Consider the following 14186-nt stretch of genomic DNA (forward strand, 5'->3'; position numbering starts at 1 on the left):
GCCATTGCTGTAAACTGCTTAACTGACTTAGCACTTGTTGGCCTTGGCCAATCTAGAATTTTTGCTATGTTAACTGGGTTAGGTTTAACCCCCTCTCCTGATACTACATGTCCCAAAAATGTTACTTCTTCCTGTAGTAGTTCACATTTTCCCGGTTTCAACTTTAAACCTGCATCACTCAGTCTGGATAACACTTGTTCCACCCTGTATAAGTGTTCATTGAAAGTTGCGCCAAACACCACAATGTCATCAATGTATATGAGGCAAGTTTCCCACTGTAGACCCTGGAGAGCAAGCTCCATGGTTCTTTGAAAAGTGTTTGCGGCACAATTCAATCCAAATGGCATTCTTGTCATTTCGTATTGCCCATATTTGCTGACAAAAGCACTTTTAGGAATATCGGATTCCTTCAAAGGGATCTGAAAATAACCCGAGGTTAGATCAAAAGTGCTAAAATATTTTGCTCCTGCTACTGCATCCAAACAATCTTGTATACGTGGTAAAGGGAAACCATCCGGTTTAACTAATGCGTTTACCCGTCTGTAATCCACACTTCTGACACCAAGAAAAGTGTAGTGCTCCGGTGAGCGCCACGAAATATCACGTAATAAAATGATGAGACGATCGGACGTTCAAACGGACAATTGACTGATCACAATGCTAATGAACTAAGGCTGGACTTCGGAAATAAATACTTAAGGATATTACCAGAATGGGGAGATCACCTTAAGAATATTATCAAATGGGGAGACCACCTTAAATAAACCACAAATGTGAAATGATGACTAAAATTCAGTTAAATTTATAACAAATGAATTTATTTTAATAAATTCCCTTAACAATAAACTAATGTCAGGATAGTAACTTTCAAACATCAAATAATGCAATAAAATAATAGCACAAAGGATTGCAAAGAGTTTAAAGTCTGTCAGTGCATTTAAAATAATATTACAGAGTCTACAAGGCTTCCCACTTTAAGTTAAGTTATAAAATAATAAAATGCAATTTCTCATCAAATGCAAAAAAATCTATCTTTAAAATCCCTCAAATAATTATAAGAATAATGTAATTACTTATCCAAAATTTAATGTCCGAAAATAAATACAGTAGAGTTTGAAAAGAAGATGCAAAAATCAATGTTTACCAAAAGCCAAAGAAAATCGAAGTCCTCGAAAATCTGAGTGGGAACCCTTATATAGTCGCCAAAAATCCGGCAGTCCGGCACAAAAGTTGCCGGAAAACCGTCAAATAAATCTACAGGATTCCCATACAAATGAGGGAAATCCGTCGTAAAATATTGCGGGTTCGAGAAAAACCGTCATAAAATTATGGCGGACAAAACTTTTAGTGACTATTTTTAGACAAAGGTTACATTAATAATTTCAATAGAATTCTGTTAAATTATCACATTAATACATGCACAAAAGATTTAAAGTCATTATACATACATTTTCTCCAATAAAATCTGCACTGAACCCTTGTAATAAGCGATGCCAGTTGAGAAAACAATTTACTGATAAAAATGTCAGACAGTGAACTTGACCTTGTGATGTCATCACCCACAATTCCAAGAGAGTAGTGGTTGACAGATCAAATGTAAACAAAGCTTATTAAAAATAAAAGCACCTTACATCAGTAACAGGTGATGTCATGCAAGAATACTGGTTTAAATCAATAACATATATCAAAGTAAAAATGAATAGGTGATGAAAACATATTATTCTTTGCACCTAATGACATAAATCAGTTCTATAAATAGACCTGTCAAATTACGTGAGTTACAGAAAGGTCAACATAAAAAATCAATACTCCAGTTAAGGTATACCTAATCATCCCATATGTGGGGCACTACAATATATTGGATGTTTGCCAAACATAACTGGAATATGGAGTCATGTTTTTGTTTGCTATATTCTTTTTATGCTATGGCTTCTTCATTCTAATGTAAATGAATGAAGTCTATTGTTCTCTTTTGTTTAAAGTTAGATGTTGAACCATTCAGTTAAAGCAGCCAAAATGGACAAGGCCATGACTACCAGTATATGCTTTCCGTTATGGGAGCGTAACAAGAGCACAGCGAACTATGTTAATGCTTGTCTTTTCAAAATTCCAAGTTAAAAAGAGCACTGCGTGCCATGTTAATGCTTGTCTATTAAAAATTCCAAGTTAAAAAGGGCATAACTAAAACAAGAGGGCCATGATGGCCCTGAGGTCGCTCACCTGTATATAGCCCCCTCCTCCCCCCCCGGGCCAATTTTTACCCCAAGGGCTTTTATTTGTTTATTTGAACAGACTTGGTAGACACCCATAAGAAGATGTTTCATGCTAAACATCTAAGTTCTAGCTCATTGGGTTTTTTAAAAGAAGATTTTTTAAGTTTTTACTATACACATATAGTTAAAAACAATGACACCCCTGGGGCAGGGCCAGTTTTGACCCCCGGGCTTTTATTTGAACAAACTTTGTAGATACTTACTTAAAGATGTTTCATGCTTAATATCTAAACTCTAGCTATTTGGGTTTTTTCAAAGAAGATTTTTAAGTTTTTGCTATACACATCTAAGGAAAATCAATGACCCCCGGGGCGGGGCCAGTTTTGACCCCAGGGCTTTTATTTGAACATACTTGGTAGACACCCATTAGAACATGTTTCATGCTAAATATCCTAGCTCTAGCTCTTTGAGTTCTTTAAAAGAAGATTTTTTAAGTTTTTACTATATGCATATAGGGAAATCAATGACCCTCTGGGGCGGGGCCAATTTTGACCCCTGGGCTTTTATTTGAACAAACTTGGTAGACACTCACTAGAAGATGTTTCATGCCAAATATCTAAGCTCTAGCTCTTACTGTTCTTTAAAAGAAGTTTTTTATAAGTTTTTACTATATGCATATAGGGAAAATCAATGACCCTCTGGGGCGGGGCCAATTTTGACCCCAGGGCTTTTATTTGAAAAACTTGGTAGACACTCACTAGAAGATGTTTCACGCCAAATATCTTAGCTCTAGCTCTTTGGGTTCTTTAAAAGAAGATTTTTTAAGTTTTTACTATATGCATATAGGGAAAATCAATGACCCCCTGGGGCAGGGCCAATTTTGACCTCAGGGCTTTTATTTGAACAAACTTGGTAGACACTCATTAGAAGATGTTTCATGCTAAATATCTTAGCTCTAGCTCTTTGGGTTCTTTAAAAGAAGATTTTTTAAGTTTTTACTATATGCATATAGGGAAAATCAATGACCCCCTGGGGCGGGGCCAATTTTGACCCCAGGGCTTTTATTTGAACAAACTTTGTAGACATTCACTAGAAGATGTTTCATGCCAAATATCTAAGCTCTAGCTCTTACAGTTCTTTAAAAGAAGATTTTTAAGTTTTTACTATATGCATATAGGGAAAATCAATGACCCCCCGGGGCGGGGCCAATTTTGACCCCAGGGCTTTTATTTGAACAAACTTGGTAGACATTCACTAGAAGATGTTTCATGCCAAATATCTTAGCTCTAGATTTTTGGGTTTTTTAAAAGAAGATTTTTTAAGTTTTTACTATATGCATATAGGGAAAATCTATGACCCCCTGGGGCGGGGCCAATTTTGACCCCAGGGCTTTTATTTGAACAAACTTGGTAGACACTCATTAGAAGATGTTTCATGCCAAATATCTAAGCTCTAGCTCTTAGGGTTGTTTAAAAGAAGATATTTAAAGATTTTTCTTTCGGTTGCCATGGCAACCAGACTTCTGCATGGAATTAAATTCTTTGAACAATTTTTAAAGGTGACCACCAAAGGAACATTCCTGTGAAGTTTGGATGAAATTGGCTCAGTGGTTTATGAGGAGATGTCATTTAAAGCAAAAGTTTACGGACGGACGCCGGACGGACGGACGGACGCCGGACGAAAAGCGATCACAAAAGCTCACCCTGTCACTTTGTGACAGGTGAGCTAAAAACAAGCAATTATCATAGTATTGCAAGCAATCCATAAGTCCCCTACCGGTTAAAACCCCAGCAACATTCTGAAGGGCCATTCACTTATGTTTCTAATTTGTTGAAAAAGTCCTTTAAAAGTGATCACAGGAAACAGTTTTTTATGTACAGACAAACAGACGGACTGAAGGACACTCTAAAGTTATTTCTTTAAACATCCCTGTTATCAAAATATAACATTTTTAAAAGCAAAATTCTTAAAGAGGAGATAACTCTTGAAATAAAGATGCAAGATGTCATACATGATGTGAGTGTAACAAAGAACAATTAGTAATGAAGGTGTTGATAATGAATGTTTTTTTTTTAATTTGAAGTAAAAGAAAGTGAAAAGAATGAATGAGAAAAATTCAAAGTTTAAGGAGGAGATAATTCTGGAAATATGGATGCTAGATTTATAAACCTTGTCATATTATTATGATGTGGGAGTTTGAAGAAAATCCTATAATGATTGAAAAAGTTGGAGTAAAAATTACCAATTTCTCGAAAAAAGTCTAAGTTCAAAAGGGGCATAATTCTGGAAATAGTCTTGCTAGAGTATTGAACTTTTTCACAAATGTTGAATGATAATAAGAAACATAGATATGAAGTTTGAAGTAGATACATTCACAAAAAAGGAAGTTATTAAAAAAACAATATTTTTTTCATGAAAATTCTAAGTTCAAGGGAGGAAATTCTGATAAATTTTATGCTAGAGTTGAAAACCTTGTCACATTTGATGTGGTTGATGACTAGAAACTTATATTTAAAGTTTGAAGAAAATACCTTAAGAAATAAAGAACTTATAGTGAAAAAACGTTAAAACTTGAATCAGAAATCTTGAAATTCAGTCTATTTGTTGCCATAGCAACCAGAATTTTCAACATTGGAAGAAACGAAAAGAATGTGCATAATCTCCAGACTGCCATCTACTCATATTTCAAGTTTCATAAAAATATTTTCAGTACTTTATGCGTTATCACTGGATCCAGGTTATGTGTAAAATTTGCCATATTTTCAGTCTATTTGTTGTCATAGCAACCAGAATTTTCAACATAGGAAGAAAAGAAAAAGATGTGCATAATCTCCATACTGCCATCTATCCATATATCAAGTTTCATAAAAATATTTTCAGTACTTTTTGTGTTATCACTGGATCCAGGTTATGTGTAAAATTTGCCATATTTTCAGTCTATTTGTTGCCATAGCAACCAGAATTTTCAACATAGGAAGAAAAGAAAAAGACGTGCATAATCTCCAATCTGCCATCTATCCATATATCAAGTTTCATAAAAATATTTTCAGTACTTTTTGCTTTATCATGGGATCCAGTTTTGTGGACGGACGGACTGACAGACGGAGGGTAAACCTAAAGTCCCCTCCGGTAAACCGGTAGGGGACTAATTATTGCTTTCAGAATTATGCCTCTTGTATAAAAGCTGTACCTTGTCATGATAAGCAAGTATTCTATGTTTCATGTTGATAACTTTTGAAATGTTTGAATAATGGGCTACATTAAAGTTTTTGCATGACAATGACGACATCACCAACGACGCCACAGCGATCATTAAAGCTTGACCATTTTTCGAAACAGAAAAGGTAACAAGAACTGTCGGTGGACAGTAACACTCGACTATTCGAAAAGTTGTCACAAGGGTGTTTCATCATGTATGACAATGCTTACCTATATGAATACATAAAATTGTCCGAAAAGGTACAAAGGCTTATTATTAAGATGTTTTATCGAGTAAATCACTGCTTTATTATTATGAGTGCATAAAATTGTCCCAAAAAAGGCACAAACCCATCAGTAATTATGGAGATAACAGCTTACAAGCAAAACTCTTTTTACCAAGAATTTCTAAGCCGAAAAAGGGGCATAATAACGAAAAAAAATCAAGAGTATTGGGACTCGTGACAATCATGTTAGATAATCACAGAGAACAAGTGTGTGAAGTTTCAATCCATTCCTTTCAGTAGTTATGGAGATACCAGCTTACATCAAAAACTTAACCAAGAATTTCTAAGTTGAAAAAGGGGCATAATTATGTAAAAAAGCAAATCAGAGTTATGGGACTTGTGCCAATCATGTTAGATAATCACAGAGAACAATTGTGTGAAGTTTCAATCCATTCCCTTCAGTAGTTATGGATTTACCAGCTTACAAGCAAAAACTTAACCAAGAATTTCTAAGTTGAAAAAGGGGCATAATTATGTAAACAAGAGCTGTCACAGGAGACAGCGAAGCTCGACTAATAAAATACTGGACGCAGTAAGGAGGACAAAACTATGAAAGAAAAATCAATTATGTATAATTATGTATTAAGTTATAGTAAAAAAATAACATGTGTTAACATAAATTCCAAGATCAAGGGGAATAATTCTAGAAATAGTCATGCTAGAGTTATGGACCTTGCCACACAACATTTGTGTAATGATAAGAAATATATATTTGAAGTTTGAAGTAGATACCTTAAAAAATAAAGAAGTTATTATATTTCTTAAAGAAAATCCTAAGTTCAAAGAGAGATAAATCTGTAAATATTGCTTCAAGAGTTATGAACATTGTCACATAAACTGTAATTGATGATAAGGAATAAGTATTTGAAGTTTGAGGTAGATACCTTTAAAAATAAAAAAGTTAAAATAAAAAATAACATTTTTCTAGTAAATAAATCTAAGTTTATGGGGAGACAATTCTTGCAATATTGGTGCTAGAGTTATGAACCTTGTCACATAAGACGTGGATGATGATAACGTAAATATATTTGAAGTATGAAGTTGATCCCTTTAGAAATAAATAAGTTACAGTAAAAAATAATATTTTTTATGGAAAATTCTAAGTTCAAAGGGAGATAAATCTGAAAATATAGGTGCTAGAGTTATGAACCTTGTCACATAAGATGGGGATGATGATAACACAAATATATTTGAAGTATGAGGTTGATCCCTTAAGAAATAAAGAAGAAACAGTAAGAAATAGTATTTTTTGAGGAAAATTCTAAGTTCAAGGGGAGATAAATCTGAAAATATTGGTGCTAGAGTTATGAACCTTGTCACATAAGATGGGGATGATGATAAGGTACATATATTTGAAGTATGAGGTTGATCCCTTAAGAAATAAAGAAGTATCAGTAAAAAATAGTATTTTTTAAGGAAAATTCTAAGTTCAAGGGGAGATAAATCTGAAAATATTGGTGCTAGAGTTATGAACCTTGTCACATAAGATGTGGTTGATGATAAGGAACATATATTTGAAGTTTGAAGTTGATACCTTAAGAAATGACAAAGTTATAGTGAAAAATATTTTACTGCACCAAAACTTTAATCTAAAATCTGGACGCGGACGCCGACGCTGGGGCGAGTAGGACAGCTCTCCATATACTTCGTATAGTCGAGCTAAAAAGCAAATCAGAGTTATGGGACTTAAGCCAATCATGTTAGATAATCACAGAGAACAAGTGTGTGAAGTTTCAATCCATTCCCTTCAGTAGTTATGGAGTTACCAGCTTACACGCAAAAACTTAACCACAGGGATGACGATGTCGACAAATGGGTGACTGCATTAGCTCGATTATTCTGCAAAGAGTCGAGCTAAAAATTACTTTAAATAGACCAATTTGCACCATAACTATCCATTGCATAAATTTTAAAAGCAACCGGTTCATTTTACTCAAAAAGTTAAATCACACACTTAATGATTACCTTGTACTGAATGGTCATGTTTTCTCTTTTTGGTTGCTGGCTGAAAAATTAATGAGGATATTGTATTATACAATAATTTATAATCAATAAGGTTCATAAGTTTTGTTACATTTCATGAACTTTAAATAACATGTACAGTAGGAAAATTAAACATGAGGGCAGTGATGGCCCTAGGTCGCTCACCTTAGATACATTACTAAAACAGGTCATGCAAAAGTCAGTTATAAGGTCACAATATGCTGTCACTTTTGATCAAAGGTTTTATTTTAAGTCTATCTTTAGCTCTTGTAACATACTTATACATAAGACTGGAACCATTTATATAACTTTTGTCGAGTGCCTCGTAAAGTTTTGTCAAAATCCAACAAGTGGTTTGGATATCTTGTTTAAAATCACAAACGTTTTGCTCTGGTTAAAAAAAAAAATATTATCAATGGAAATTTTTGTATGATTAAAGAAAATTTTAAATGTTACAAATGATGAATAATGGTAAACACATATGTCTCTGGCCCTAATTGTTGTCAGTAAAGATTTACACATTCACTCAGTAAAGAAAAAATGTTAACACAATTACATAAGTTGATAATGTCATGACCTATTGAACACATAAATTTGATTTTATTACATGAAGTCACAGCTCTAATCCACTAACTTGCAAGAATAAGTAAATGTTTGTTTGGTTTTTACACTGCTTTTAACACATTCTGGTGATATCTCAGCGGCAGGTCCATCTAACAAGCTTTCCTAGATAACTAACCAGTAATTATAAATTTCTTTGCAAGAAAAACAATTGACGTATAAACTTTTTACCTCATCATTTCCATTGTCAAGATGAATTGCCTCTGGTACAGGTATATTCAAGTCACTGTGAACTTCTGACAACTTCGATAGGCTCAAACTCTGCAAATATTTTAACGAAAATTCATAATCATTATAAATAACAGTGCCAATAGCCAATCTTATCATTATCACACATTTTTGTTTGATATTAATTAATGAAAATATTCCCCTTTTTAGCATTTTAACTGAACATGATACACCCTTAAAATTAATGTGCAAATATCAACATGCAAAACTAGTTTAATTAGTTGTTTATTTTAAAGTGGGTTTTACATCGCACCATCACAGTATACTTGCAGGTCAAATGGCGACTTTCCAGCTTTACTGGTGGATTCAGACCTCACATGCCCTTCCTTGAATTAATTCAGGCATAAATGAGCACTTGAGTAGAATCACTGATATTCGGTAAGCTAGCTGGATAACTTCCTCACATGAAAGAATCATAGCAGTGAGGGGCAAGTGATTTAAAGTCAACTTCATTGACCATTTCGCCACAGACACCCCATCACTTGTTTTAAGTTAAGTACTTACCTTGTGTATTTCTTCTAACTCTATGATCTTCTGTGGAAACACTGTTTTTACTAAATGTTCTCCCTGAAAAAAAAAAGCTATCAATTAAGGTGATTCATAACCCCAAAATACTTCAACAACTATACATCTAAAACTACTATAAAGTTAACTATAACTCTGAATAATCATGTTTGAAAAGTCAAATTTAAACTTGACCTTTATTTTACAATTTTATACTGTTTAGTCTGTGTAAAAATTATTACAATTCAATGCCTTGTTAAAGAGTAATAAACCAGTAAAAATATTAAAATCCATTGTCATGTTAAAGAGTAATAAACCAGTAAAATTATTACAATCCATTGTCTTGTTAAAGAGTAATAAACCAGTAAAATTATTACAATTCAATGCCTTGTTAAAGAGTAATAAACCAGTAAAATTACTACAATTCAATGCCTTGTTAAAGAGTAATAAACCAGTAAAATTATTACAATTCAATGCCTTGTTAAAGAGTAATAAACCAGTAAATTATTACAAGTCAATGCCTTGTTAAAGAGTAATAAACCAGTAAAATCATTACAATTCAATGCATTGTTAAAGAGTAATAAACCAGTAAAATTATTACAATCCATTGTCTTGTTAAATAGTAACAAACCAGTAACTAGTGATGTCGCAAGTTGCCGATAATCAGTTACTGTTATGTAAAGCGACAATAATCGATTCACATATATTTGTTCCGCGATTTGTCGAAAATGTTTAAAGTATCAAAGGGAATTAATTCTGACGTTAATTTTCTTTTAGGAACACCTCGCCGATCGCAAAAAATTATCTCAGAGACTATTTGGAGTTGAATAGGATCAATACGTGATGTAAACAATAGATATATAATGTGATGTGAATGTTATTATTTGACATCCATTGGAAAATTAAATCTACATGTATTTCTTAAAATTATAAATTAAATCTACATGTATTTCTTAAAATTATAACTAACTATATAGGATTAAAACTGTAAAATGTTTCTTCCCTATTTATTTTTAACGCGACTTTAATCGAAAAGTTATCGATTATGTCCCATCCGATTGAACCGATGATCGATTGGGACAAATTTCATCCGATTTCCATCACTACCAGTAACTATGTTTTTTTTTTTGTAAAATAAGAGCACCACAAGGTCGTGGCAATACAAGCCTGAATGAAAATTACTTTAAATACATGTATTAGAAAATAATCTTTAAATTTAGAGGAGAGACCCATTCAGTAAACTTGTTTGAAACATGTTTTATATCAATTGTCCTTATGATACTAAGTAAGAAAATGCTTAACAAAATTATGCTCACCTCTGACTTGAAAGTGTCTTTGAATTCTTGTACCTGAAATGTAAAAAGCATAAACATCTACATTAGAAATTATCAACAAATTCAACTGATTTTCAGTTATCAAGTAAAACCAGAACGAACACTGAATGTTATGAATAACCCTGAAACAGTGTTTATTCCTAAAACTGGAGCCAATTAGTACGAACAAGGGCAAAAGCTATTTCTCATTACCAAATGCAAAAACATAAATAGACTTAATAGAGGCTTTTATTGCTTCAGGCAGTATGATAATGATGTTTATAATGATTTATAAGTTTAAGGGATGTTTTTTGCTAAGTTTCTATAATTTATTACAATTAAAGAATTGGTTTATAATGATAGTAAAGTTCTTCTAATACTTTAATTTATAATTACTGCCCAATAGCCTAACTGTAAATACAAAATTACAACTAAATTGTAATCACTTAGTTGCAAGTTCGAATCATAGAAAATCTGTTTTTTAAAGATTTATTTTAAATTATTGCTTTTTGTAACTTATATGCAGCAGAAGTGGTAAAGAAGATTGTAAAATGTCTCGTTTCTGATTTTTAAATACATAATGCATCATTATTTGGAATTATATGAAATTGTTCATTCGTTTCAAAATCATGTAAATTTTACAAATTTAGTAATATAAATGAACAAAAAACATAGTGGTCAAGTTTTGCAAAATGTAATAAAGAAAAAAGACAAAAAATAGTGAAAAACAAGAACATTATCCTAGATAAACACAAATGGGCCTGATCCTGACTCTAGTCATCAAGAATACATTGACAATAATAAAATATTTTTAATATTAACATTTACATTGATAACTAATATCTCAGAAAATGGACCTTAACAAAAATGTGATTTGCACAAAAAAAATAATTTCAGGATTATAAGCCTTTGAAATGGCATTCCCTTATGACATGTACACTAAGTATGAAGAGAATTCTTAATAGCATTCATAGTTTCTGGGAAAACGGACGGCAACAGAAAGGTTAACCGACGCCGACACCAATACTGTGACAAGCAAAGAAGGAACATGACAATTTCTTCACTTTTTTTCTTTGAAAAGTGAAGCTCAAAATAATGTCCAATGATAATGCTTGTGGGCGGCAACTGCAACAACACCATGACTTTAGCAATAGCTCAAAATTTTTTGTTTGAAAAAGTAAAGCTAACGATAAATAATAACTAGTAACATTGAACAAGTAATGAATACAATATTTATAAACAAAAATATACCACAATATCATCATCAACATATTCATCATGATCACTCTTTTTCTACAACAAAAGAAAACAAAAACAAACAGTGGACTGGAACTTTTGCCGACTGCGATTCATACCATTCACTCATACTATTGGCGCAGGAAGAAATTTTGTTACTGGACGGACCCTGTGTCCAAATCAATTTGTATACTCTAACTCTGTATTATCGGCGCAACTCTATTACCGACGTACTCTCAGTATTTTGTCATGTGCAGTCATGCATACATTGAAATTAAAAATCTTTGACCTCATTCAATAAAAAATGTAATGATTAGTTGAATTTGTACTGCTTTACACAGAATATTGATTATTAAATTCATCAATGAAATTCAATGCAGACATATAGGAAAAGTTAAGTACGCCGATAATACGGAGTCCCATGCTAAATGGAAATTGACAAGTTTGTTCCATTGTTTTTACATTAAAGAATGAAGCAGCACTTTTTTTCTAGTTTTAATTTTTGTTTATTGAGGTTCACATCTAACCCATATGTACACGATTCCAGGTCAGCCAGTGGACATTGGTTAGCAGAAAAAAAAACGATTGTCGCATGTCAAGTCAAGTCAAGTCAAGTAAATTTTATTTATAAGTCGGATACATCAACAATAAACATAAGCTCTGATGAGCTTTTAACACCGACTACAATGTAAGAATTACAGTCAACCCGGCCCCAAGTTAACCCGGCCCCAAGTCAACCCGGCCTCAAAATTGGTCAACCCGGCCCCAAAATTGGTCAATCCGGCCCCACAGTATTTTTATTTGGTCAATGCGGCCCCAAAATTGGTCAATGCGGCCCCAAAATCGGTTATTCCGGCCCCAAAATATATATTTTCAAAGAAAATTATTTAAGTCATCTTGTTGTATGATGGAATAAAAATGATTTATTATTAATTGTACCAAATTTAACGATTATTTGCATGTTATTTCACTGTAATCCAGACAAAAAACCCCACTTACTTTATAAAATATAAGTCATATAATGATATTTGATATCTTCTGTTCTTCACAGATATGATTTTATATATATATATAAAAAAAACCAAATATAACTTATAACTTTTTTATTTAAGCCTGATGAAGAGTATTGTATTACTCGAAACTAGTAGCCAATAAAAACTTTTAAAACTTGACCTGGTATTGTACGTGTGTTCCTCACCTACATTACTTATTTTTTTATTTATAAACCAAATTTAACGATATATTGCATGTAAAATCATTTTATTATTAATCAAGAAAAGTTAATAAAAAAAATAATCAATTTATAAAATATAAGTCATATTCGGTATCTTCTGTTCGCTACGGATATGACTTTTATAGAACGTAATTCGAATATAACTTATAACTTTTTTATTTATGGACAAAATTTAACGATATTTTGCATGTAAAATCATTTTATTATTATAAAACATCGTATCAAGAAAAAATAATAAAAAATAATTACTTTGTAAAATATAAGTGTTTATATTTTAAAGCAAAATAAATAATAAAAAAAAATGGGGCCGGGTTGACCAGAAATAACATTGGTTTGGGGCCGGGTTGACCAATTTGGGGACGGGCTGACTTGGGGCCGGGTTGACTTGGGGCCGGGTTGACTTGTACCGCAATGTAATGTAAACAATAATTTTATGGAAAAATTGACATGGTTAACGGATCTTTCCTACAATACATCGGGCTTTCCAATACATCTACATTATGCTCATTTCCCAAAACTTTACGATCCTTACCTTTGTAGTGTGAATTTAACAGATTTCATGTAATATACCGCCGGTCCCTATACCGCGGAAAAATTATGACTATGAGACTCCGATTGTGCCGTCCCCCACCAACTATTAAAATTTCTATACACTTTATACACACAATTTACGTAGATTTCTTAAATTCATTACCTTTTGTGACACCCCATCTTTGGCACTGCCATGCTTTTTAGAATCTTTAGTCATGATTTTCGCTATTTTTATTTTGCCGTGTGTGCCTTTTGTTTTTTTTCCCGTTTATGTTAAATGTTTTCTTGTTACTCGTTCTTTGCGCGTGGAACCAGTAGCATTCTCCGCATGCAAGAGTTCTAAACCAAGGGAGATAACATGCAATTGAGTAGGGTTTAATTACCCCAATATACCACAAGACTACCACAAAACACCACAAGACTACACAAAGACTACTAGCTCCATTTCAAACTCCTCACAGTGATTACCTCCCTTGGCAGAATTGTAATCACTGCCTTCAAAGACGTCACATGATGATGAAAGTCACATGACGTAACGTCGAAATTCAAATGTAAATATCGACCGTTACAAAGAAAATCTAACGTTATTTTTCTCTTTCTGTTTTATTTTTAACTTTTAGTGCCTACGTTCGATATAGTTTATCAAAAAATTATCGAAAGTATACAAAATAACGAAAAATAAATTCAAAAGCTAAAAAATATAAAATATCAAAATATCGTCTCGGTAGAAAATGATCTCATAATTTTTAAAATTATTTCTAAATATTCATATTATTTATTTATTTATTCATAAACATTGTTAAATAAATGAGAGAAAACTTATCTGATAGATAAAAGC

The 14186-nt window shown here is 32.5% G+C and overlaps 1 protein-coding gene across 2 annotated transcripts; it reads right to left on the reverse strand.

The window, feature by feature from the left end:
- Positions 1 to 7613: 7613 nt before the first annotated feature.
- LOC132734061 (proteasome activator complex subunit 3-like) lies at positions 7614 to 13684 on the reverse strand. Of its 2 annotated transcripts, XM_060720758.1 has the most exons (6): positions 13512 to 13684; positions 11599 to 11640; positions 10351 to 10383; positions 9035 to 9097; positions 8474 to 8563; positions 7614 to 7703 (listed from the first exon to the last, which is right to left on the reverse strand). In XM_060720758.1, the coding sequence occupies exons 1-6, from the start codon at positions 13563 to 13565 to the stop codon at positions 7653 to 7655; spliced, it is 333 nt and encodes a 110-aa protein (XP_060576741.1). In that variant the 5' UTR covers positions 13566 to 13684; the 3' UTR covers positions 7614 to 7652. The 2 variants fall into 2 exon arrangements, with proteins under 2 accessions (XP_060576741.1, XP_060576742.1); XM_060720759.1 differs by lacking the exon at positions 11599 to 11640 and having other exon boundaries at positions 13512 to 13679.
- Positions 13685 to 14186: the final 502 nt, after the last annotated feature.

Source organism: Ruditapes philippinarum, unplaced genomic scaffold (genome assembly GCF_026571515.1).
Source record: "Ruditapes philippinarum isolate M1 unplaced genomic scaffold, ASM2657151v2 ctg18397_1_1_1_1, whole genome shotgun sequence".
Taxonomy (NCBI): Eukaryota; Metazoa; Mollusca; class Bivalvia; order Venerida; family Veneridae; genus Ruditapes; species Ruditapes philippinarum.